Source organism: Genypterus blacodes, unplaced genomic scaffold (assembly GCF_046128005.1).
Source record: "Genypterus blacodes isolate CSIRO-AG114 ecotype Tasmania unplaced genomic scaffold, CSIRO-AGI_Gbla_v1 ptg000076l_1, whole genome shotgun sequence".
NCBI classification, from domain to species: Eukaryota; Metazoa; Chordata; class Actinopteri; order Ophidiiformes; family Ophidiidae; genus Genypterus; species Genypterus blacodes.
Genome location: NW_027466885.1, coordinates 561953 through 588153, shown reverse-complemented (window position 1 = coordinate 588153; position 26201 = coordinate 561953). Strand labels below are relative to the sequence as shown.

Below are 26201 nucleotides of genomic sequence, written 5' to 3'. Positions count from 1 at the left end.
ATTTGTATCTGGTCTGCTTCTGAAGGGAGACTGAGAAAATAAATCTATTACTTCCAAACCCAGATCATAATAATAATCGTAGTAAATCATCATTCAGCCAATTTGATGTATCTGACTTTGCCTTTTTGTTTGAATGATTGATTATGTGTCATTTAAATATGTTCTCCATTTTTTTTCAATCGTAACATCCTTTGTTCACTGTGGCAACTTTTGATAGTAAATCAATGCTCGCTGTGCACCCGCTTTTAGTCCTGAGGTCACACCGCAGTGAACAAGCAAAGCCAACCTGTTTCAAAATGGATAAATCAATTCAGTTCCAGGCCTCAGACCACCAGAGGGTGTAATGTTCTGTGTGTGTGAGGTTAAAATGTATTAGTATTGTGTAAGCCAAGGTTCATGTTACATCGTGCTTTAGCCATCAGAATGGATAACTAAATGAATGTTTGGGTTGTCAGCATAGCTCACGTTGTTGTCAGCTTTTTACATTACCCAAATGGAAACTTGATGTCCCCTGAAACAAGGCGACACAGCACGCCGGCCTAAAAACATTCATTAATGACCTTCTAATATTGATCATAACTGCAGGCCGCATAGTGTTTTGTTGAATGGAAACCCATCGTCCTTTATTTAGTGACCTTTTCCCACAATGCTGCAATGGGAACGTTGTTTTATTTGGGCATCATAACAGATTACAAGTGATCAGTAATGTTTTAGGCAAAGACATCATTATCATCATCATCTGGCTCCTTGTCCCCCAGGCTCCTCGTGGACCAGAACCTCCACCACCACCTCTGTACGCTGGGCTTGAGTGGCTGAATCACTGATGTGTGTGTGGTCGCTACGCGTTGTCTCTTCAAAGCTCTGCGAAAGAAACACACATTCAAACAGTATTGGCATGTACGCTGGTTTTACATGTAGTATTTGTAACATTGTAGGTGTAATCTGACGCTGGCTCACCTGTATGTCCACATCGCAGGGGTCCTGACTGGGGGACATGCCTGGACTGTCCTCCTTGTACTGGTGGGCTTTGGGGGGCAGAGTGTGGTGCAGGCTGTTAGAGAGAGCGTTCAGTCTGAACAACAGCTCGTCTACTGAGCTTTCAAACTCTTCAAGGTAATACATCTGAAAAACAAAGAAAATAACATTAAATTAAGGGTCAATTGTGAAGAAGAAGAAGAAGCCTGGTGCTAAGAAAGGGCGCTCCACCAATTTTGCACATTCAGTTCAGTTTCTTCGTCAAGGGTGACTTGATTCAGAAGTTTGAAAGTTCATTTCTGTTGTTGCTGTTGTTGTAGTATACAGTTGTGAACTTGTCATTCTGTTCTTTGTTCTTTTGTTGTCCTCACCCTCCCTTCCTGCTGGTTTTCTGTCCATCCTGGTTTAGTTTTGCCCGTGAACAAAGAGGCCCTCTGTCTGATGTAGCTGGCTGTTTCCGCTAAGGTAAACAAATCTCTCCTGCTCCGAGCTCTCTTGGCACTTTTTACCAGCGAGGACACGACCGCTATCACCTAAAAGAAGAAGGGGAAGAAGAAAAAGAAGACGTGTGGCTGTCAGAACAGAACCGTCAGCTTCATCTGGTTATATTGGAATGGATTTGTTGTACAGCAGGTGAATCATCATCCACTCGGCTGTGCACAAAGACAAAGACTGAATGCACACCAATGCTGTCCAAGCCAGACGGAGAGCGCTGAGGCCCCTGAGACCCCTGAGACCCCTGCGGTGAGAGATCAGGGTGTGCTGGGGGCAAGGAAGAGCGGCGAGTGCTCGGGACTTTTGTACGAATGTCAGGTTTCCCGCACAGGACAGCGCCACCAGCAGGATAGCCCCTGAGAGCTATAGGACAGATTATATCAGCATCATGAGAGTTGAAGAGAGAGTTGAACATGATTATATGTGAAAGTATTTGTCCCTGGTTGCACTTATACAGCTGCCATCTGCTGGCGTATAAGAGAAGTGCAGCGGGATCCAATATCATAACACAGCACCTGAAATCCACCACAGTATGAACACAATTCATGTCAATCTAACAACAAATGTCTCCCTCATGTCTCTGCCCAACCCATTTATTCATCCATTTCTTTAAGCCAATCGGGGACATTTAGTATCTTACATTGTGATTGTTTTGTTTTGTTTTACCGTTGGCAAGAAGAGGCTGGAGAGTGAGCGGGTGAAGATGGAAGCGGGTGTAGCCAAAGTCCTGTTTGCCCTCAGCACTGACACACACTTCAGGGTTAGGAGGAAGAGCACTGCGCCACGAAGACAGCGGACGTGCTGCAAACGTAAAGGACACGGGCGTCTTCATCTCTGCCAGCCACTGTGGTCAACCTCACATCCAATAAGATGACAATATGGACTTTCTGAAGGTATGAGACTAAATATTGTGTTTCTGTCCCTCTGCCCCGCCCCCGTCTCTCACTTGTTCCCAGGCTGCCAGGATGCTGACATCAACTTGTCCTCTGTGGTCACGTTTCTGCAGACGCTCCACCGCCTCCATGGTCATCGAGGCGTGGCAGATGTAGTAAACGTAGTACGCAAGGGTCGCCACCAGCAGACTGGCCTACAGGGAGGGGGGGAGGGAGAGAGACAGAGAGAGAGATTCATCAAGCTCATTTCATTCTCAGACGACATGACCTTTGCATTTTGTATTCTGTGTCATTTGTCAAACGTTTGTTTAACACCTGCAGGTTACTTCACCCTTTCAGCTGGTCACTGTGCTCTCTCTCTCTCTCTCTCTCTCTCTCTCTCTCTCTCTCTCTCTCTCTCTCTCTCTCTCTCTCTCTCTCTCTCTCTCTCTCTCTCTCTCTCTCTCTCTCTCTCTCTCTCTCTCTCTCTCTCTCTCTCTCTCTCTCTCTCTCTCTCTCTCTCTCTCTCTCTCTCTTGTGTGTGTACCCACTCACTGTGCGTTCAGCGGCTGTGTTAGTGCATATTTGCCTTGTACCCTGTGTGGTGTGTGTTATCTTTCACAGCCTATATGTACTTCGTCATCATACGTGTCACTTTTCTTTTTTGCACCTCCAGCCAGTTGCCGAGCGACCTCCAGTATCCCATCAGCCCTTGCTGCCCAGCGGAGTACACTTGATGACAGAGCTGCAGCAGAGACAAGACGAGGAAGCAGAGCTGGAAGGACGCAAACACAGAATAAGATTGATAAGGTTTCTGATTTGTGCTTGTGCCCGTCTTCTTCATGTACTTTGTGAGCATTTTACCTGGCAGACCATAATAACATAGTCCCTGACCGCAGGCGTGTGGTAAACTCTCACTGACTGGACTTTGGCAGAGGGAAGCAACACGCCGACGGAGCTTTGTTCCGTGAGCAGAGTCACACTGCTGAACAAGTTGAGCGCAGGGCTGTATAAGGTGATCTGGACCAGGAGGACCACCGCCTGTCTGCCCACCCAGCCGCCCGAACGCAGGAGCCTCAGTTTGGACGCAGCGTCGGACCTGCAGCGGAGAAATGCTGACGTCATACGTGAAGTCATCGAGTTGGTGAGTGCTGAAGAATCAAACCCACTCAAAACAAAGCAGAGTCAGTGTGTGTTAATGTGTGACCTCTAACCTTGTGAGGCCTAAGCTGACCACATCGCTCGGCCCAGAGTAGCATCCCAGCTGACCGCATATCGGCGGAGCTGTGACATCAGAGCCCGGGTACGCCACAGCTCCGCCCCTAGACCAGAACAAGCGAAGGCATTCTTGCGCAATATCAGTTGTCGCGTTAGAAACCCGAGCAGAACCGGACTGAACAGCCTGAGAACAGAGACAGAACAACAGTCAAACACCTAATATGGCGCCTTTAAAGCACAAAGCCCCATGACATCATCGTTACCTGGCAGAGGTTTGAGCCGGACACCTCAGTCTTCTTCAGGACTGGCTCTCCAATCACGATGTGTGACTGCTGCTTAACATCAGAGAGGGACAGACGTCACTTCCTGTTTATATTTACGTATAACGTTATGATTTAATGAAACAAAGGGGAAAGATGCAGGACGTGACATCAGACCTGTAGGGTCGTCTCACCTTTGCAGTGGCAGATGTTTCTTTGTACAGGACATTAATCAGGCCGGTCTGAGTCCACCTCCACCAGTCCTCCTGCTTTTGGACCGACAGGAATGTGTGATGCTGTCCCCTACGTAAAGACAAATGATGTTGTTGTTGTTTTACAGTATCGCAGTGTGTGTGTGTGTGTGTGTGTGTGTGTGTGTGTGTGTGTGTGTGTGTGTGTGTGTGTGTGTGTGTGTGTGTTAGTTACCTGGTGAAGTGCCTCCTGAGAGCTCTGTTCAGGTGATAATGGTCACCGAAGGAGCTTCCATAGGATACACACAGAATGAGGAAGAGCATGGAAACACAGACGGACAAATCCCTGGATGAGAGAGACAGCCAGAGGTCGGTTAGCTCATACGGGTTCAACACACACACACACACACACACACACACACACACACACACACACACACCTGAGTGTTTTATGGATCAGAGCCTCTTTTCGTTTCTTCCCACGAGTTCTCTTCAACTCAGCTGGAGCCGGTGGATGCACGAGACGCAGATAACGAGCTCGCTGACGAGCTCCACGCAGCTGCAGGACAAAAAGAATTCAGGATAGAATAGGATAGAAAAGAATAGAATAGAATAGAGTTGGCATACCTTCGTTTCAAGGCTTGAGTATCTTTCCTGAGGTCTGTCGTTGCCGTCGTGGCTCCACAGTTTCAAAGCTTCCATCTCACACTCGGCAAAAGAGGAGAAACTGTGGAAGTCCTCTGTTTCCCTGCACCACAAACACACACTCACCGCCACCATGAGGATCTGAGAAAGAAGAAGAAGAACAACCGATCTATTCAAGCTCTAACTAGACATATTTTATGGCTGATATGAACTTATTGATTAGGGTTTATTTACCGTGACTGGCTGAATGAAGAAGATGCAAGAAAGGAGGGAGAAGAGCAGAGAGTGTGTCCACAGCAGAACCTGACTGCTGCTGAACCTGATACACACACACACACACACACACACACACACACACACACACACATCATGAGTTACAGCACCGGTAACTCACTAAATGAAAACAAATGGGCGTGACCCACTCTGCCGATACATTAGTGGGATCATCCTTTCCAAACAAATACAGTAAGCTATATATTAAAACCAAATCAATGACACCTGATCTATTTTTTTTGTAAATCTAATCAACATCAACTCTTCACCTTGTTCCCAGCAGTGCACAGAGCAGCAGGCTGCAGAGGGCCAGCAGCAGACAGAGCGCCCAGGCCAGGCGGTGACACCATCTGGTTGTTCCTCTGACTCGGCCACAAACGCCCTCAGATCCAGACCCTGATGTCCCTTGGCCCTCTGGATCCTTCTGCGTCTGGATCTCCACGCCCTGATCCTGGCTTTTGAGCGTCTCTATCAAACTGCTCTCGTCTCTTTCAGTGGCAAACGGCGTCCTTTGCTGTTGTAACTCTTTCTGAGGAGTCGGATCCCTGACTGGGTCTCCATCTGTCCTGTTTGTTAGAAGATCTCTGTGGGATCCAGGATGATTTGTGTTCACAGGATCTGTCTGGATCACTAGAGAGTCCCCGTCCCCTTTCCTAACCACTTCATCCCTTCGGATCATCGCTTCCTCATTCAGGTCTTTATTGTCCAGACTCTGAGTGGACACCGAGTCCAGATCCGTGGCCTACAGCAAGACAGGATGACAAGGGGACGTGATGACAACGAGAAGAGAAAAGAGACAAACAGGTGTTTCTTATTGTGTGTGGTGACAAACGGCTTTAAATCAAACCTTATGTTTCAACTTCCAGGCTTCGTGCAACCACTGCTGAAGACCAAACAAGGACAGATGGGACTGGAACACGCTGTCACTCAGGGATACGGCGTCTACTGGAAGAATGTGAGCAGGACAAACACACCAGAGGAAGAGGAAGAGAGAGACGAGGAGGTAATGATTATTATGTGGGTAAAAAAGAATACATTTGAAATATGAAAAGGAGAAAGTTGAGCACATAAACTTCACATTTCACCTTCTAAACAGTCAGTGTCAGTCTTTGTGCTCGTTGTGCGATAGTTTCCTGACGCCACCGGTTTGACCTCTCGCATTCGGAACAGGAAGGATATTATCGTTGCCACGGGCAACACTGCCAGCACGCTCAATACACCCGTCGCCACAGACACAGCCGATACGTCGAGAACGCCCAACTCAAACGGTAACTATAAACAAGGGATCGGGAGCCAATGCATTATGGGTAATGTGTCTAAGACGTGCCACTCAGACGCGCTCAGCGGCATTCTGGGAAACAAGCAGCTGTCATGCAGGTTGTGCACATCTGAATGACTCACCTGCTTATCCATTTGTGATATGAGCAGTGTGTTCACACCTGCGTATCCCAGCAGCAGCAGCAGACACACACTAAGCCTCTGAGTGTGTGTGAAGGAGGTGGGATGTGGGCAGCTGTACACAGACATCCACAGGTGGAAGTCGGCCATGTAGTGTGATAGTTTGAGATGCAGCGACTGCGGAGAAACAACACGCTGGTGGCTGATGTGACGGTATGACATCACAGTGTATAATTGTTTGTATACCTCTGCAGGGGTCGTACCTCCGTAAAGGCCCGAGTGCAGACCCGGATCGTTCTCTCAACGCCGCCGTCGCCCTCACGGACGGAAAACCAGCACTGACCCACAAACAGCCAAGAGCGTCGCTTCACGTACTCGGGGTTCACCTGCATTCAAAGTAGACAAAACAAACACCGAACTGAAGGTGGGAGCATTCTGTACACACACACACACACACACACACACACACACACACACACACACACACAAGAGGTGGGTATACTGCACCTCTGACACCGCCACGTGTTTGAGGTACCAGCTCGGCGACGGTCCTGAGTTGTCGTGCCAGATGTGAACCCCCCACAGTGAACCCAGGCTGTCCGCTGCACTGTGGAGTCAGACGCAGACAGAAACATGAAGCAGGGCTGCAAAGTTTCCTGCCTGTTTGCTGTCCCAAGCAATGTCCCAACTCTTAGATTGAGAACCAGTGATACTTAAGATTCAGTATTTGTAGTTGAGCCCATTGGCAAACGCTTTACCTGAGTATGAAGGTGTCCTGAGAGTTCCTCTTAAACAGAGTGCATCCTGGGACTTCTCCTGGGAGTTCTTTAGTCTGTGAGGATCCGTCTTCCCCATGCAGCACGATGTAAACCTGTTAACGAGCCCGTTTCACACACACACATTTAGGAGAATAAGAATTAAGAAAATTGAACACAAAAAAATAGAAAAATATCAAAGAATGGATTTCCTCTTTTAACTGAATCCTGACCACCTTTGCCAGTACTGCAGTACTTGTATGGTAGCAGAGTTCATGTGACGCCTCCTGCTGTTCTGTCAGGGGGGAACCAAGGCCAGCTTCATGATCAATCATCAATGTTCCTTGAACTTTCAATGAGCATCTGTTTCATTGGGACATCTGTCAGATTTCCCTACAGTTGCATATAAAAGCAGCCAGACTCCAATGATAGTGACATTTCAGAATGAGGAGTGCTGTGGCTCTGCTAGTGTTGCTGCTTTGTCTGCGGGCTCGGGGAGACGGCGAGGTTACAGATGGACACGGAACCATCAGCAGCCAGAGCGATGACATTCATTTATAAACCATTGAGCCATTATCGGGCTTATTTGATCCTCAGACATTTAAATTTTTACACAGTAAAGTGTTGTGCAGTCAATATATCACTATAATAATATATGCCATTTGTTCAGAAACTGTATTTTAATGAAGCTTCTTCCAAAATTCCACAGGCCAACCAAAGGTGGCATTCTCATTGGGTTTGACTAATGCAGGACACATAGGACCCTTCAATACTGAGATCACACTGAAGTTCACCAAAGTCTTCACCAACATTGGTCAGGCCTACAACACAGATACAGGTAATCACCATCACCTCTGTCAACACCCACAATTACACTTCCTCACTACAGGATACGTGACTGTTGAAGGTGAAGAGGCTCACACAACCAAGCCTGGAGGGACCCAGAGTCTCTGTGCCCAAAAACAAGACTTCCAGGCTTTACACATCACCCACAAAAGCCTCTAATGGTTGTTTTCATGTGCTGAATACTGCTCTGCATGAAGAATCAACTGAACCTTTAACAGGAGTTCTCCTCTGACAGGGATCTTCACTGCGCCTGTCAGAGGAGCATACTACTTTAGATTCACCATGATGGACGTGCAGTCTGATGTTTGGATGGGCGTTTCACTCTTTCACAACAGCAAGCAAATAACGCATAACAGCGATAACGACCGCGATTTCGGCCATAAGAATATATCTAATGGAGCGGTCCTGGAGCTGGAGCAAGGGGACGTCGTCTACCTTGTTCTTCCTGTAAACCAAAGACTGTATGATGACACCTCTAATTACTGCACTTTTAGTGGATTTCTGATCTTTCCTCTGTAACTTCAGAGTTTGCATTACCAACCATAAAGCAAAATAAAGCATTTGTGAGCATTTCCTATGAAGCAGATTATTCAATTACACCATGATAGAGTGAGCTGACTGAAGGGGAACTGGAGGTTAACTGTAGATATCAATAAAACTTTCACTCTTCAACCAAACCTGCAGTTCTTTCTGCTTTAACTTTGCCCTGCTGGTCCAGTGAAGGCTGCTGCTGTCACTGCACTTTTGTTTATTAGGGATCCGCTTCATAATCAATCATCAATCCTCCTGAACTTTCAATGACCTTCTGTCTTATCTGTTCGATGTCCCTACGGTGGCATATAAAAGAGGTGAGAGCTGCCAGACTCCATTTTGGTGATATTTCAGAATGAGGAGTGCTGTGGCTCTGCTAGTGTTGCTGCTCTGTCTGCGGGCTCGGGGAGACAGTGAGGTTCAGAGTGGAGCACAGAGCGTTAAGGGTGGACAGGAAAGCATCAGCAGCCAGAGCAATCACCCCTTTGACATCTGGAGGTCTGAGCTGCAGGAGCTCAGAGAGGAGCTGACGGCCAGGGTCGACCAACTGCAGCAGGAGAACGCAGGTGAGGCAAATATGAGTCACATTACGCTGCATGGATTTATCTCAATTTGTATTCACATATTTCTTTTTTGAAATGATTTACTTGTTGATTCCCAGCTCTTGAATCAGAACTGCGTGAGGTGCAGACCAGTCTGAATGCCAGCAGAGGGAATAATAAGGGTAAGTAAATATTCAAGAAATCACATTTCATCACATCATGTTTGTCTGTACGATTTAGATCAGGGGTGGCCAAACTAAGGCCCGTGGGCCAACTGCAGCTTGCTACCCGTTTTTAAGTGGCCCTGTGTGAAAGAGAGAGAGAGAGAGAGAGAGAGAGAGAGAGAGAGAGAGAGAGAGAGAGAGAGAGAGAGGCTGCATAACACACTACAGTAAAGTGTTGTGCAGTTGCTCCATGTGAACTCAGACAATATTTAAAAACTAAATATTGCTATAATAATATATGCCATTTGTTCAGAAACTGTATTTTAATGAAGCTTCCTCCAAAATTCCACAGGCCAACCAAAGGTGGCGTTCTCATTGGGTTTGACTAATGCAGGACACGTGGGACCCTTCAATACTGAGATCACACTGAAGTTCACCAAAGTCTTCACCAACATTGGTCAGGCCTACAACACAGATACAGGTAATCACCATCACCTCTGTCAACACCGACACTTACACTCCCTCACTACAGGATACGTGACTGTTGAAGGTGAAGAGGCTCACACAACCAAGCCTGGAGGGACCCAGAGTCTCTGTGCCCAAAAACAAGACTTCCAGGCTTTACACATCACCCACAAAAGCCTCTAATGGTTGTTTTCATGTGCTGAATACTGCTCTGCATGAAGAATCAACTGAACCTTTAACAGGAGTTCTCCTCTGACAGGGATCTTCACTGCGCCTGTCAGAGGAGCATACTACTTTAGATTCACCATGATGGACGTGCAGTCTGATGTTTGGATGGGCGTTTCACTCTTTCACAACAGCAAGCAAATAACGCATAACAGCGATAACGACCGCGATTTCGGCCATAAGAATATATCTAATGGAGCGGTCCTGGAGCTGGAGCAAGGGGACGTCGTCTACCTTGTTCTTCCTGTAAACCAAAGACTGTATGATGACACCTCTAATTACTGCACTTTTAGTGGATTTCTGATCTTTCCTCTGTAACTTCAGAGTTTGCATTACCAACCATAAAGCAAAATAAAGCATTTGTGAGCATTTCCTATGAAGCAGATTATTCAATTACACCATGATAGAGTGAGCTGACTGAAGGGGAACTGGAGGTTAACTGTAGATATCAATAAAACTTTCACTCTTCAACCAAACCTGCAGTTCTTTCTGCTTTAACTTTGCCCTGCTGGTCCAGTGAAGGCTGCTGCTGTCACTGCACTTTTGTTTATTAGGGATCCGCTTCATAATCAATCATCAATCCTCCTGAACTTTCAATGACCTTCTGTCTTATCTGTTCGATGTCCCTACGGTGGCATATAAAAGAGGTGAGAGCTGCCAGACTCCATTTTGGTGATATTTCAGAATGAGGAGTGCTGTGGCTCTGCTAGTGTTGCTGCTCTGTCTGCGGGCTCGGGGAGACAGTGAGGTTCAGAGTGGAGCACAGAGCGTTAAGGGTGGACAGGAAAGCATCAGCAGCCAGAGCAATCACCCCTTTGACATCTGGAGGTCTGAGCTGCAGGAGCTCAGAGAGGAGCTGACGGCCAGGGTCGACCAACTGCAGCAGGAGAACGCAGGTGAGGCAAATATGAGTCACATTACGCTGCATGGATTTATCTCAATTTGTATTCACATATTTCTTTTTTGAAATGATTTACTTGTTGATTCCCAGCTCTTGAATCAGAACTGCGTGAGGTGCAGACCAGTCTGAATGCCAGCAGAGGGAATAATAAGGGTAAGTAAATATTCAAGAAATCACATTTCATCACATCATGTTTGTCTGTACGATTTAGATCAGGGGTGGCCAAACTAAGGCCCGTGGGCCAACTGCAGCTTGCTACCCGTTTTTAAGTGGCCCTGTGTGAAAGAGAGAGAGAGAGAGAGAGAGAGAGAGAGAGAGAGAGAGAGAGAGAGAGAGAGAGAGAGAGAGAGAGAGAGAGAGAGAGAGAGAGAGAGAGAGAGGCTGCATAACACACTACAGTAAAGTGTTGTGCAGTTGCTCCATGTGAACTCAGACAATATTTAAAAACTAAATATTGCTATAATAATATATGCCATTTGTTCAGAAACTGTATTTTAATGAAGCTTCCTCCAAAATTCCACAGGCCAACCAAAGGTGGCGTTCTCATTGGGTTTGACTAATGCAGGACACTTAGGACCCTTCAATACTGAGATCACACTGAAGTTCACCAAAGTCTTCACCAACATTGGTCAGGCCTACAACACAGATACAGGTAATCACCATCACCTCTGTCAACACCGACACTTACACTCCCTCACTACAGGATACGTGACTGTTGAAGGTGAAGAGGCTCACACAACCAAGCCTGGAGGGACCCAGAGTCTCTGTGCCCAAAAACAAGACTTCCAGGCTTTACACATCACCCACAAAAGCCTCTAATGGTTGTTTTCATGTGCTGAATACTGCTCTGCATGAAGAATCAACTGACCCTTTAACAGGTGATTGGTTTTCTCCCCTGACAGGGATCTTCACTGCGCCTGTCAGAGGAGCGTACTACTTTAGATTCACCATGATGGACGTGCAGTCTGATGTTTGGATGGGCGTTTCACTCTTTCACAACAGCAAGCAAATAACGCATAACAGCGATTACGACCTCAATTTCGGCCATAAGAATATATCTAATGGAGCGGTCCTGGAGCTGGAGCAAGGGGACGTCGTCTACCTTGTTCTTCCTGTAAACCACAGACTGTATGATGACACCTCTAATTACTGCACTTTTAGTGGATTTCTGATCTTTCCTCTGTAACTTCAGAGTTTGCATTACCAACCATAAAGCAAAATAAAGCATTTGTGAGCATTTCCTATGAAGCAGATTATTCAATTACACCATGATAGAGTGAGCTGACTGAAGGGGAACTGGAGGTTAACTGTAGATATCAATAAAACTTTCACTCTTCAACCAAACCTGCAGTTCTTTCTGCTTTAACTTTGCCCTGCTGGTCCAGTGAAGGCTGCTGCTGTCACTGCACTTTTGTTTATTAGGGATCCGCTTCATAATCAATCATCAATCCTCCTGAACTTTCAATGACCTTCTGTCTTATCTGTTCGATGTCCCTACGGTGGCATATAAAAGAGGTGAGAGCTGCCAGACTCCATTTTGGTGATATTTCAGAATGAGGAGTGCTGTGGCTCTGCTAGTGTTGCTGCTCTGTCTGCGGGCTCGGGGAGACAGTGAGGTTCAGAGTGGAGCACAGAGCGTTAAGGGTGGACAGGAAAGCATCAGCAGCCAGAGCAATCACCCCTTTGACATCTGGAGGTCTGAGCTGAAAGAGTTAAGAGACTCCATGTTGGAGCTCAGAGAGGAGCAGACGGCCAGCAGGAGCCTGATCGACCAACTGCAGCAGGAGAACGCAGGTGAGGCAAATATGAGTCACATTACACTGCATGGATTTATCTCAATTTGTATTCACATATTTCTTTTTTGAAATGATTTACTTGTTGATTCCCAGCTCTTGAATCAGAACTGCGTGAGGTGCAGACCAGTCTGAATGCCAGCAGAGGGAATAATAAGGGTAAGTAAATATTCAAGAAATCACATTTCATCACATCATGTTTGTCTGTACGATTTAGATCAGGGGTGGCCAAACTAAGGCCCGTGGGCCAACTGCAGCTTGCTACCCGTTTTTAAGTGGCCCTGTGTGAAAGAGAGAGAGAGAGAGAGAGAGAGAGAGAGAGAGAGAGAGAGAGAGAGAGAGAGAGAGAGAGGCTGCATAACACACTACAGTAAAGTGTTGTGCAGTTGCTCCATGTGAACTCAGACAATATTTAAAAACTAAATATTACTATAATAATATATGCCATTTGTTCAGAAACTGTATTTTAATGAAGCTTCTTCCAAAATTCCACAGGCCAACCAAAGGTGGCGTTCTCATTGGGTTTGACTAATGCAGGACACGTGGGACCCTTCAATACTGAGATCACACTGAAGTTCACCAAAGTCTTCACCAACATTGGTCAGGCCTACAACACAGATACAGGTAATCATCATGTCCTCTGTAACCACCCACAATTACACTTCCTCACTACAGGATACGTGACTGTTGAAGGTGAAGAGGCTCACACAACCAAGCCTGGAGGGACCCAGAGTCTCTGTGCCCAAAAACAAGACTTCCAGGCTTTACACATCACCCACAAAAGCCTCTAATGGTTGTTTTCATGTGCTGAATACTGCTCTGCATGAAGAATCAACTGACCCTTTAACAGGTGATTGGTTTTCTCCCCTGACAGGGATCTTCACTGCACCTGTCAGAGGAGCGTACTACTTCAGATACACTGTGATGGACCCGCGGTCGGTTCTTTGGATCGGCGTATCAATCTTTCACAACAGCAAGAAAATAACGCATAACAACAATGGCGGTCACTTTGGCAATAAGCACATATCTAATGGAGTGGTCCTGGAGCTGGAGCAAGGAGACGTCGTCTACCTTGTTCTTCTTGCAAACCACGGAATGTATGATAACGCCGAAAATTACAGCATTTTTAGCGGATTTCTGATCTTTCCTCTGTAACTTCAGAGTTTGCATTACCAACCATAAAGCAAAATAAAGCCATGGTTCCATCAACACACCAGGATAGACATTCATATTCTATAAAGTGTATGTTTTACCTGTTTCATTATTCTTCATGTCTGACAGTACATTCCAATGCAGAGTGACCATTTAGGAATGAAAGGTGTCTTAGTTGTGTTTCCACCTGCAAATCACCAAAATCCTCCAAACTGGCTTGTTGCTGGTAAAGACAAGCCGTCTTACCTTTGCACTCATGCTGGCAGCAGAGCAGAGGCCGGTGTGGACGGTCACAGCGTAGAGGTAGCGGTCTGATGGAGAGTTGTCGGGAAGGTAGTGGACCCTCAGATTCTCCGCTGAGGCGACGTCGGCTCTCCGACACGCCACCAGACCCAGAGCGTACAGACACACACACAGCACCAACACACCAGCCACTGTCAGATCACTGGACACACTGAGGGAGGAAGGGAGGGAGGGAGGGCGAAACTCAAAAATCTCCATATTAGGACTGCAGTTGTTGGACTTCAACTGTTACATTCTCTTTCCATATTCAAAACCATGACAGTATGGATCAAGTCATCTTTAACCCCTCGTAATATTTCATATTTCACATCGTTATCAGTCATTTATTTATTACTGATAGGCTGTATATGGATGCCTGGTCACATTTGCCCTGAGCAGCGTGTGAGGGTTCACCTCAGGTTCGGCTCCAGACTGGCTGTGTCATGGCCGCTCTGGATCTCCTGCTGCAGCACCGTCAGCGGCCTCAACTGGTCACAACTGAAACGACAGATAACAAGGACCAGGACCAGGAACCCATCAGTTCATGTGAGTCATCAATATGTAAGTCTGAGTTTGACCTATGACCCTTGTACCTACCTGCAGTTGACTGCTGAACTTGTGTCTGCTTGCTGCGTCCTGCAGCCGTGACGCGTCCAGGCTCTCTGCTGGCTGTTCCAGGACAAACACAGGCTGGCGACCAGTGAGAGACCATAGCCGACTGATGACTGATGATGACTCCCCTGCCTCGGTCCAGCTCGCTTCCCAAAATCTGCAGTGAGCAAAGCCAAGTGCCCGACTCCTGCTGCTGGAGTTACACAACATGTTCAATCGTGTAAGCGTTCAATGGGACAGGTATCATATAGACTTAATGACTTTAGATACAAGTTAAATCCTTTCCCACTTCTGTTTGACACTTTCTTTAATGAATAAGAGTTCCTTGCCACTGAGGTATGATGGGGACAGGGTGATGAGTGAGTTGTTGGTCTCCCAGTGGTGAATCCTCTGCAGATGGTACACAGTGGGAGTCGGTCTCTCAAACATCCTGTGAGCACACGCACACTTGGTTCACAGGTTCAGATCTGCTGCCTGAGATCACTATCACTGATACTCATGTGAGGCTAACCTGAAGAGCAGCATGATGGGAAACGTCTCGTTGTGCGGCCGTGTGAACGCCAAGCTCAGCTGGACGGCCTGCTGCAAGTGCTGCTGGGTAATGTTGAAGCTGTGGTAGTTCACTCGGTTGCGCAGGAGGACAAACTCTCTCGCTGATGTTCCCTGTGCGGCACGGATGTGATTACAAGTCGTGAACGCCTAAAACGCCTACAGGATCCCAGTTTACTGACATTAATGGTCGCCATCGTTCATTGAACATACAGGAAAGTGCCGGGCAACGTACGTTTTGTGGTTTTCGCTTCAGTCTGATGTTGATTGGCTGAACCAGACGGCCGACGTGGATCTTTCTCCCCGTGCTGCACGCGTACAGACTCAGGTCAACCACCGGGCCGCTCAGCTGGAGGTCAGTGGAGTCAAATGATGAATAACTGCTCCACTTGAATTTGTAAAGCATCTGCGTGTTGTGCTGCTCTCACCTGTGCGGCAGCGTGCGTCCGGGTGTAAGGACTGAGGGCGAGCTCGGTCAGCACGCCGAGCACGCATGGTCCACGCTGCTCGGTCTCGGTCTCTCCTCTGCCGGAACCAAACAGAAGCCGGATCAGGGAGGGCGGCAGGAAGAACGCGGTGGTGTCACTGCTGATGATTGCCGGGGTTCGGTTCTGGTATTTGGCGTAGAGCATCATGGGAAAAGTGCCGACGCTGAGCTCCTGCGTCTTGCTGGTTAGGATGTATTTCTGAAACGCGAGGGGAACATCAGCAAAGAGAAACGTGCAGGTAGAAAGGTGGAAGTATGTAGATCAGGCTCGTTTTACTCACAGACATCAGATCTGAAGCAGCCTGCAGAATGTCACTAACAAGCTTCAGCTCATTTTCCTGTCTGGCAGAAGTAGATGACGCTGATGGACGGGTCGTATCTCCTGCTGGCGTGATGTCATCATTGTGTGGTGTTTCAGCTGTGGGGTTGTGTTTGGATGCGGCGGCCTGCAGGCTGTACGAGAGCAGAGCGACCAGTGTGTCCAGAGAACTCAGGTCGAGGCGGTACCCAACTGGAACGCCGAGCTGGGAAACCTGCTGAACGTGAGCCGTCACTCGTCTGGCGCTCGCTAATGTTACCTAAACAGGAAGAGATACCTAATCAGTCTTTATCAAAGTCTCTATTAGTGTGTGTGTGTTTGTGTGTGTCCACCCACCTGATGTGTAACGTGTAAAAGACCTTTGAGAATGCAGATGGTATCGTCCAGCGACACCTAGAGGTGAAATCAAAATGGCACAAAAGGTGGACAAGTGCACATCCAACTCTAAGCCTACTGTGTGTGTGTGTGTGTGTGTGTGTGTGTGTGTGTGTGTGTGTGTGTGTGTGTGTGTGTGTGTGTGTACCTGGTCAGTGATCTCAACCTCACACATTGTGCGAATGAGTGTGTTGCGCAGGCGTCTCTGCTTGTGTGTGTCGCCGCCGGCATCCAGGCTGAGTCTGTTCAGGACGCCGGAGAGGAGAGCGACGTAGTGACGGATCTCCAAAGTGTTTCCGAGCTGCACGAGAGCCGACAGGTTCCTCAGACCCGATTCTGACCTGGAGAGAGAGACAGACAGACAGACGAATAACACAACATCACACAGTATGACTAGGTTACACACGTGTAAGAGGAGGGTGATGAGAGACGAAGAGGTAATGATTGTTTGGCTTACAGTTCCAGATCAGGAGAAGAAGAAGAAGCATCTCTGAGGAAGCTTGGCTGGACTCGCACAGTGACAGGACACGGCTTAGTGGCTGCTCCAGACCCGCCGCTTGTGATCTCGGTGTAAATGGTAACTATGGAAACAGCATCGATCAATAGACCGATCAAAATGAAGTCACTGGAAATACCTGATAACGCATCTCTGTAAAATGTAATAGTGATCATCAATGTTTCGTGTGCGTGTGCGTGTGTGTGTGTGTGTGTGTGTGTGTGTGTGTGTGTGTGTGTGTGTGTGTGTGTCTCTTGCCTTTGTAGTCATCCCCGGGGTCACCAGCAGGAAGGTTGAAGTAGTACTGGAAGTCTCGCCCGTGGTACAGCGTCCTACGGGGTCTGTCCCCTGTGCTGAAGCTGTATGTATACACTAAATCCTACACACACACACACACACACGCACACACACACACACACACACACACACACACACACACACACACACACACACACACACCAGGTTAAAAATGTGATTTCTGTTTGAATTTCATTGAATGTGTGAGTGTTTGCTTGTGTGTGTGTTTGTGTTTGTCTGTGTGAGAAATACCTCCTTCCCTGAGGTGCAGAAGATGCTGAAGTGTGTGTGTAGCTCCAGTCCTTCCTCTGGCTGCACCTGGCAGGCCACGCCTCTGGGGCCAGCGTTGGTTGCTAAGAAGAACTGCGTCCGACCCAGAAACCTGCCATCAGATTCTGAGTTCAACCGAAACAGAAACAGTGTTAAAATCCAAACCAAGCAGTTTAGTTTTACATAGAAAACCACTACCACTGCATATAACGCTGCTGTGCACACTGCATGAAAACCTGAAGCTCATCTACTTGCCCCCCCCCCACACACACACACACCTTTTTTACAATTTCTGTCTATTTGCTGCCATGAAATTGAAAGAAACTTTGTAAATGTTCAACAAACACTCCCTATTACAGCACACTGTAAAAATGAGGGAGGATAACAAAACATCTGAGACTGAGCTGAGAAATTCACTCTGAGACTCACTGGCCGTGACCTTCAGCATGTATCGGCTCCCCGGCCTCAGACTGAAGGGCCGGAAGCTCAGCAGAGAGGAGGAGAGTCCTGCAGAGAGAGGGAGAGAGAGATAGAGAAAGAGAGGGAGAGAGAGAGGGAGAGAGAGAGAGAGAGAGAGATATGACCAGAGACTGAAGGAAAATGTGTAAATGTGGGATTCCTGGATGACGTACCTGTGTAAGTGTAAGACTCAAAAGAGACTTTATCTACTGCGTCTCTTGGTAAGTCCAGCAGCGTTTGCTCATGGGACACTGGGGCAGGCCTGGAATCCAGCAGATCGCTCCCCTGGTCCTCTTCTGAAGCTGAATCGAAAACAGAGTCGCCTCCCGGACTCGACATCTCCCCATCCACACCTGGGAACACACACCAGACAATAAACAACCACACACACACATTTCACACACACTTAGAAGATACTGTAAGTACCTGTGGGTCTTCCGGCTGAAATCCCTGGATCTCCCTCTTCTGCACCCAGGAAAGGATCGTCAAAACCTGAATCTGAGAGGAAATCAGCTTTAATGGACGATCAGGTGGGAAGGTTGGTGGATCCATCAAACCCTCCACCTCCTTCCCCTTTCTTCCTCACCCAGTGGGACTCCCAGTTCGCCGCTCTCCGGTACGGGAAAGTCCCAGTCGGAAGAGGAGTCGGACTCAATAGAGAGCTCGCTGATAACATCGCTCCGGACAAAGGCGTCTGAATACAGGACGCTGTCATTGTCATGGATATGTGGGGGGTATTCAGAGAGTGTGTGCAGAGGCCCCGGAGGGTCAGATTCTCCCACAGGAGGATAGAAGGGCTCCTCTCCTGCACACAGAAAGGGGAAGTGGTTGAAAATACACCGTATAGACTCTTTCAAAGATGTAATAATTCAGATTCTAAACTTAATCTTACCTGACCCATCTGTTCCTATCATGCTGATGTGTGGAGATGAGTTCCCTGTAGAGGAGGATTCAGGATTTGTAGCAACGGAAACATTGTTTAAGGTGGAAACTGAAGATGTCGTGTTTAGTGAGGAGGTTATATTTTGTATTTTGCTATGTAGAATGAAGCTATTTGTCCCCTGGGATTCTGTGGCTCTCATATCCCAGGCATGACCTCTTTGGGATTGTCTATGCCTGGAACGGGAAGGGAAGGATGTCCGGCTGTGAGCTCGGTTTGGATCTCGCTGAGGCTCTCTGGCTGGAGGTTCGGGAGCATTCTCCGTCGGGAGAGCAGGAGCTGAGGTGTGGGTGGCGGTCCGGCGGGTAAACTGGGATGAGTCTGTGGCTGTCGGATGCAAGGTGGGAGCTCCGGGAACACGACCGGGAGCAGGAGGAGCAGCCATGATTCTGGATGGAGCGCTGAGATCGACTGTGTAACAAAACGGGACTGGAACAAAACAATTAAGTTAAGAAACACATACAGAAAAATAAATATTCAGAGAGTCAATCCACAATTCCATTATGAACGTGTGTGCTTTTACCTTCTATTGCAGGTTTGGAGGAGGCGTTGACCAGGTAGAGGCTCCAGCTGTAGTGGACCAGTTTTGGGGAAACATCACAGCCTTCACACAGAGCGCTGACAGAGAAAGCCTGATCCCAGTTCACCTGCCCCCCTTGGCACAGGTCGCAATGAACCCTGACCTTCCTGCATCGGAACCAAACAGGTAGATGTGATTTGGTAGAATTTGCTTGAAAGTAGAATTGAGCGACTCGTCCTGATGGGACCTAGTGGTCGGAATTGGGGGGGAAGTGGTCTTTAACTCTCACCCGATCAGGTTTGGCGTTATTGTGAGGAAGGTCTCAGATGAAGACGAACGCTCTCCGCTGTGGACGGTGAGCGTGAACTGAAACTGGTCAAAGTTGTGTTTTAGGAGGCTGGCAGGAAATGTGAGCACGGAGGAGGAAGTGGGAATGTGCAGGTGGAAACAGGAGCTGACGATGGAGCTGACTGGTTTACACTTCCAGCTGTAGCTGTGGATATTTAGAAAGACATCATCAGAAATATATGTTAACCTCGCTGGAGTTCTGTGAAGGTTCCCAGCAGTGTGTCCTGTTTGCGTACCTGAGTGTCTTCGTGGGGAAATCGGGGTCGTGAGATCTCCGAGCGTCCAGAGTTATCACAGTGGTGTTCCTTCTATTGATGAAGATGTTAGTGCCGCCCTGGATGGAGGCCACAGGAGGGCTGGGCAACACCTGGACTCTCACGCTGTAGTTGCTGTACACAACGCTGTCGACCACCTGAACCTGAACAAAGAAATGGTGATGAAATGAGTCCTAAATCTCTCAAATTACAAATTTAACATTACTGGATGCAGACTCTTTCCTGGCCAAACACTTATGGATTCATGTTGTAAAGTGTGATGGCTTCTCTGCAGGTTCTCACCCTGGCAATGGCAGTGTAGGTGTCATAGTGCAGGAGGAAGCCGGGCAGGGTGACGCTCTGTCTGTGTGTGTCTATGGCAGGCAGAAGGACAACCCCGCCTGCAGAGTCGTACAAAGTCCAGGTGTAGTGAAGACCCTTTGATAGGTCGCAGTCCAGGTCTGTCTCGTAGGTCACCCCGAGACGGATTACCTCATACCTGTGCACCTGGAGACGAGAGGGAAAACAAGAATGACCTCAGTCTCTATCAGTTTAACCATCTACATCACATGCATGAAGGTGTTAAAATGGTGAAATGTACCTTTAGCGTGAGAGGGCCCATGTTTTTGACTGGAGGAGGCTGACAAGGCCGATCCACTACAAAGATGTGACTGCTCAGAGATGCAGAGCTGACCAGGTTGGACACAATCACATCCAGTCTGAACTCTCCCACCCTGAAAGTAAATATGTATTCATAATTGAAACGATGTAAGGAATATTTATACAGATTTAATGGTTTCAGTGTAAACCATAAAATCATATCTGGGTTTGTTAGACGAGGAGATGCCAAGAGAAGGAATTCAGGCCCTTGGATGAAGGAATGGAAGGGACCAGACTCTGCCTCACCTGTGGAACACGTGATGTTCGGTGCTCTGTCCTGGCCTGGACACTCCGTCTCCAAAGTTCCACAGGAAGGTAAGATCGGTCCCGGCGTTGACCCGGCAACTCACGGATACCGTTTGGTTTTGCAGGACTGAAGCCCGATGGACCAGCCGGTTGACCTGCACCGCTCTCTGGACCACCAGGGGGAAGACTTCGGAGGTCACAGAGATCAGGCCTCTGCACATCACTACAACGACATCGTACCTGCAAGAACAAGGTGAGGAAACTGAATACTATACTACTATTAAACTCAAGTATCCAGAGTCTGCAGAGATTAAAAAAATTGATTAAATGCTACTTGTGCATATATGCCATTCGAAAAATATCAATATACCAAGTATCTTTATGCAAGAAATACTAACAATTTTGATGACAAAGCAATTAGCACTAGGGATATTTTAGCACTTGACTCTCATTTAGAGAAAAAAAACATTACATTTTCCTTCAGCTTTGCCAGTTAACATAATAAATAATGAGCTTATATGAGATTTAAATAGAAATGGGTACATAGTGAATAAACATATAAGTTGTGTACCTGCCGGGTCTGTGGTATCGTTTGGTGACGCTCCCTGAGGTGGTTCTGATGGGTCTGGAGTCTCCAAAGTACCAGAGGAACTCAACAGCTCCATCTGGTGCATCAGCCACAGCCAGGAGTGTGATATCTGTATTTGTGGGATAAACTGGCTTCACTGCAAAAATCCTCACAGCTGGGGGCAAAACAGATATTAGGCTCTCTTTGTGTCATCTGTCACTTATTATCCATCACAAAAAGAGACAAGAATAACACTTAAAAACATACATACATACATACATACATTACATAAAAACAATCCAATCTAATACAATGACACAGTGTGAATTTTGACTTCTAGGGTTTCCCCCAAAAAACTCTTGATTGAAACTTCTGATCAGGGAATAGGAAACTATTCTATGATCTACTATGATTGGTGCAAAAATTCAATAAATACTGTATGTTTAACATTAATTATTGTATTTAAATATTTGTTCTCATTGTGTAAATCCCCGTTTTAAAATAATACCAACATCCTGGATTAAATATTGTTCATCACAGGATAGCAAAGTGATTCTCTGCAAATACTTTTTTTTTAAATAGGATCTGGATCAATCATACACATTTGCTTTTATACTGTCATAATAATGAAGTTTGATAAACTGAATATAATATATGAATAACTATATTTATGCAGCATTTATTGAGTAATATTGTACTTTCTATGTTTTAGATTTGTTTCCATTACACAACTTAAGACAGTTTGAAATACTGTTATTAATAATAATAATAATAATAATACATACAATTTAAATACTATATCTCATACAAGCAATGCTGCGAAAATACCTTAAACTAAGTAGAAAAATAACCTACATCACACAAAAAGTCCAAAACACTAAATAATGCACATAGAGAATCAGATTAACAGGAATAAAAGCAGCCGCTGACCTGCAGGCTGATGGAGGCTGCGGGCCAAGTTTCTGGACACAGTGGAAATCTTCCCAGCCTGCACTCTGTTTGAAAAGGAAACCAAGTGAGTGAAGTGCAGAACACAATAGAATAGAAAGTCTCACCTCTGCTCATTACTTTGTCCCAGAACACCTTCTGCTGTTTTATGTGAAGATGCATTGAAGCACTCGTTGGTCAACAAGCCATGTAGCTGGTTGCCACAGTAACAAGTCTCTAAGGTCGGAGCTGCAACCTGGTATCTTCAACAACAATTGTGAAAATTTACAGTCTGCACAGAAACACATTTAAAGAATGAATTTACATCCACATAGAGAACAGAGACAGACTCAATCAATCGAATACAAGAACAAGATTACATTTACAAATCCTGGACAGTCACTACTTTCACCCACTCACACACACACACACACACACACACACACACACACACACACACACACACACACACACACACACACTTGTCCAGGTTATTGGTTCATCTTGACATGTTCAAAACAAAACAAGGCCCCATAATATCTTAAATTATTTCACTTGAGGGGAACTTTGACTCTCTTTGTCTGCAGCACTGCACTGAGTGAACTGTTAGAAAAAGGTTTGTTTTCTCTTAGCAAAGGTAAACCAACAACCCCTCAACATAAGGGCCCAAAAATCAATGTTTAGCAGATAAACCACATTCTTTACAAAGATAAGGGTCAGGAGATTATCATCAGATTTTTCTTAGAGGAAAGAAGAGATGAGAATTTAGACATATAAATCCTAATATGCTGTATTTTAAAGAGGCAATACGTGTTCGTGTGTTCAGACGTGTTATTTGACATGATTCCCTGATGAGCAGAGAGAAACAGCTGCGAAAATATTGTGTCGGTATAATTTTAAAAATACATGTTGATCACCACGTTGGGTCAAAAACGCTACGTGTCTCTATAAAAGCAGAAAAATAATAAGTTATAATAAAAATTAAAGCGTAATTAGAATCTCTTGAAGCCTGAACGGACGCAGCAGCTGCTCTCCGTCCCCGTCCCCCCCATCTTACCCTTCGTCCCGGCAGCGTGCAGCGCAGGTTACGGGGTCAAGGTCACGGGCACCCACGGGTGCGTACAGCGCGGCGTCGCTGGGGTCAACGCGCCCCGCGAGCACCGGAGAACCCCCGTGTTGTGGCGGAGGAAACGCCGCAGACGAGCGCGGAGAAAACGGCGCCGTGACGATGAAGTTGAAGGCGAACACGAACACGAACACGGTCAACATGGCCGCGCGGTGAAGTTGACGCACCGAGGCCGCAGCAGAGCTCAGATACCCGGGATGCGACCGGGCCGATAGGCTGCGTCTTAGTCTGGACTTCCACGGTCCGAAAGTGAGCGCGTGAAGGTGCAATGAGGCGTTCAATGACACCGCGGGCCCTGTTTGCAAAGCGAGCAGAGCGAGTGTTTGTATGCAGATCAGCGGTGTGAAGAAGGAAGGATGGTTTCACTGCAGACTCGCACTCTTTATGTCACGTTGATTTAATGCAAACCGTGTAATAAACGCGAGGATGCGGAATTTAAATGTAGCGTGAGAAAATCCTGCATATGTAGTCTTTTCCTACTGGCGGGGCTCTATTGTGACCTTTGTTCCTCTTTCATATAACGTAATTTTACGGTGTATACCGACGGAGGCGAGATTTACGACACAGTTTATAGTTTAAATCCTGCCTCAACATTTGGGCAAAGTGTGTAAACAGAATACTACAATATGAAGTAAGAACTGTAATCACAAATACACACTTAGCCTGAAAGCTCAAAATAACCACGATTGACTAACTCTATAAATACGTCATGAACACAATCTGCCACTGTGTTTGATTAAGATTTTATGGATTATAATGCGTCACTCTTATATCCTCTATACCTCTTATGCTTCTATTCCTCCTATGTTCCACTTAAAGCGTTTCATGCGAATATGACAACTGCTAAATCGGGACTGCAACGTGGTAAAATCCCACCGAGGTCATGAATGTGTTCCAACAACGTATATTTCATTTAATCTCCTATATTGTTACTGGCTGCTGTGTGTTCAGAGAAGCACGCGTGTGTTTTCTTATGTCACTGGGACAAATTATCTCGATATCAGAATGCAGTTTAGAGAGCAGCTTAGCCTGATTTATCTGCTGATTAAGTTGTGTTTAGTCCAGACAAATTAATGGAACATACAGTATGAGTTACATAAGCATTTAGTCATATTCTTATTTTTCTCTAACCCACTCAAATGCCTCCATGGTAACATAAAGCACACATCAAGTTGATCTCTTTGGGTTAATCAATGCCTGGCGTCGCCTACTTACTTTTTTCAGGTATATTCCTCAATACAAGCTGTTTGCACGGAATATTAAAGCATTTATCCAAAAGGATTTGACCTTTTGTTGCATATTTTTAGGAGAAGTTTATGATTTCAAGCATGGACAGATGAAGTATCTTATCCAGATTAATATTTGTGCAGGTTATATCCACGCTGTCGCTCTGAAAAGTGCAAAACCTCCTCAGAATGTGTGTCTTTCACTTTGTTTTAGAGACCTTCATTCGTTTTTTGGTGTGAAACGAGCCTCCTCTTCGCGTAGCTATCTCCCCCGGTCTACCTTAAAAAACCCTTCCGCTTTTTCAGACATCCCCTTTAAGAGGATGTACCACTACTCACTACGGCGGCCAGGGGGCGCTGTCAGACCACGCCATCTCTCCGCTCTGACTGTACCAGGCAAAGGGGGACAGCGGGGGGAATCAAACACAGCTCCCCTGTCTATTTTTATACAGAATACGCGTAGATTTGGAAATGTTCGTTTCGTGTTTCCATTACGGGATTCTCAAACGGCTTTACGCCAGAAAAACACCCCGCAGATTCACCTGATCTTATTCGTTGTCCGGAGACACACACGGAAAGATTATTGTGTTGATTTAATACTTCACCAGCTGTACGTATAATGGCAAAAAAACAACTGCGAGAGTGTGTAAATCATGTATTGAATAGTTAAGTGTAAATTAAATATAAACTGAAAATAAATCATGACATATTTCGCGTTGGGATCCCCCGCAGCCTCATTAAAGGACCCCTGGAGAGCCGCGGACCGCACTTTGAGAGTCAGAAGAAAGAAATATCAATATGAATATTTTATGATGACGGTGCGTAAATCTGAGATTAGGCCGCGTATAGCTCGATTAAATGATCAATCCCGCTGGAATCCAGTTAGCTTTAATTAGGTGCGCGCACAAATGATTTTGAAGGAAATCCTGTTAAGAAAAGAAGACGGAGAAGAAGGAGAAGAGGGTTGCCAGGTCATCGCCGTGGCGCTGCGTAACGGAGAGCTCGGAATAAACAGGCGAAGCGTTATGTAAGCGTCTCCAGTCTGAGCCCCAGCCGAGGAAACTCGGTCCGCCAGAGAAAACAGACCAGCTGGGTCCGGCAGCCTGTGGAACCCGCTGGATGTTCGGAGGGATTGAAAAAAAAAAACAGAAAAATAGAATCGTCTTCAGTCTGATGTGGTGGAGATTAGAAATCAATCGATTCGCATTTTACCTTTAATCCTTCTCGTGTATTGGAATTACAAACCTGCGTGCTAATTGAGTGTGCGTGCTAATTGAGTGTGAGCATGTGTTTAAAGGGTGAAGGCATGAAAATAACATCACACTCTAGTTCTTTCATCTTCACCCTACTGAGTGAAATTCCTATTTTATGGAAAGTTATTCCCAATTCCTTCCTGGCACTGTTCTGCTCTCCTCTACTTCTTCTTCTTCCTCTAACCACTACCACTACTACAACTGCTTTTCTTTTACTGAGACTAAATTCAAGATGAGCCAAATATTTCCCAATTTACCCCCCAAAGAACAAAAGAAGCATTATGAG

General features: G+C 46.4%; 4 protein-coding genes across 4 annotated transcripts; 3 read left to right on the top strand and 1 right to left on the bottom strand.

Annotated features, from left to right (window-relative positions):
- Nucleotides 1–610: 610 nt before the first annotated feature.
- Nucleotides 611–23579, bottom strand: pkd1l1 (polycystin 1 like 1, transient receptor potential channel interacting). Its single transcript, XM_076158350.1, has 50 exons — nt 23368–23579; nt 22439–22573; nt 22314–22378; nt 21387–21558; nt 20816–21055; nt 20511–20643; nt 20213–20416; nt 19892–20073; nt 19597–19800; nt 19311–19474; nt 18944–19216; nt 18740–18784; nt 18434–18652; nt 18021–18200; nt 17818–17895; nt 17371–17513; nt 17080–17200; nt 16783–16906; nt 16474–16666; nt 16287–16343; nt 15913–16209; nt 15573–15830; nt 15380–15493; nt 15107–15258; nt 14925–15025; nt 14581–14788; nt 14398–14481; nt 13948–14155; nt 7086–7198; nt 6835–6934; nt 6591–6713; nt 6331–6504; nt 6015–6201; nt 5777–5874; nt 5199–5671; nt 4891–4975; nt 4639–4797; nt 4452–4570; nt 4247–4357; nt 4015–4123; nt 3813–3892; nt 3557–3664; nt 3207–3510; nt 3013–3117; nt 2417–2557; nt 2137–2271; nt 1660–1833; nt 1347–1508; nt 958–1122; nt 611–861 (listed from the first exon to the last, which is right to left on the bottom strand). Exons 1-50 carry the CDS (start codon nt 23577–23579, stop codon nt 736–738), a joined length of 7917 nt encoding a protein of 2638 aa, XP_076014465.1. The 3' UTR covers nt 611–735.
- Nucleotides 8815–10229, top strand: LOC143006966 (cerebellin-1-like). Its single transcript, XM_076158346.1, has 4 exons — nt 8815–9025; nt 9121–9183; nt 9518–9646; nt 9890–10229. The coding sequence occupies exons 1-4, from the start codon at nt 8815–8817 to the stop codon at nt 10171–10173; spliced, it is 687 nt and encodes a 228-aa protein (XP_076014461.1). The 3' UTR covers nt 10174–10229.
- On the top strand, nt 10541–11993 carry LOC143006790 (cerebellin-1-like). The gene is made up of 4 exons (XM_076158075.1): nt 10541–10751; nt 10847–10909; nt 11280–11408; nt 11659–11993. Exons 1-4 carry the CDS (start codon nt 10541–10543, stop codon nt 11940–11942), a joined length of 687 nt encoding a protein of 228 aa, XP_076014190.1. The 3' UTR covers nt 11943–11993.
- On the top strand, nt 12259–13760 carry LOC143006819 (cerebellin-1-like). Its single transcript, XM_076158119.1, has 4 exons — nt 12259–12550; nt 12646–12708; nt 13045–13173; nt 13424–13760. Exons 1-4 carry the CDS (start codon nt 12310–12312, stop codon nt 13702–13704), a joined length of 714 nt encoding a protein of 237 aa, XP_076014234.1. The 5' UTR covers nt 12259–12309; the 3' UTR covers nt 13705–13760.
- Nucleotides 23580–26201: the final 2622 nt, after the last annotated feature.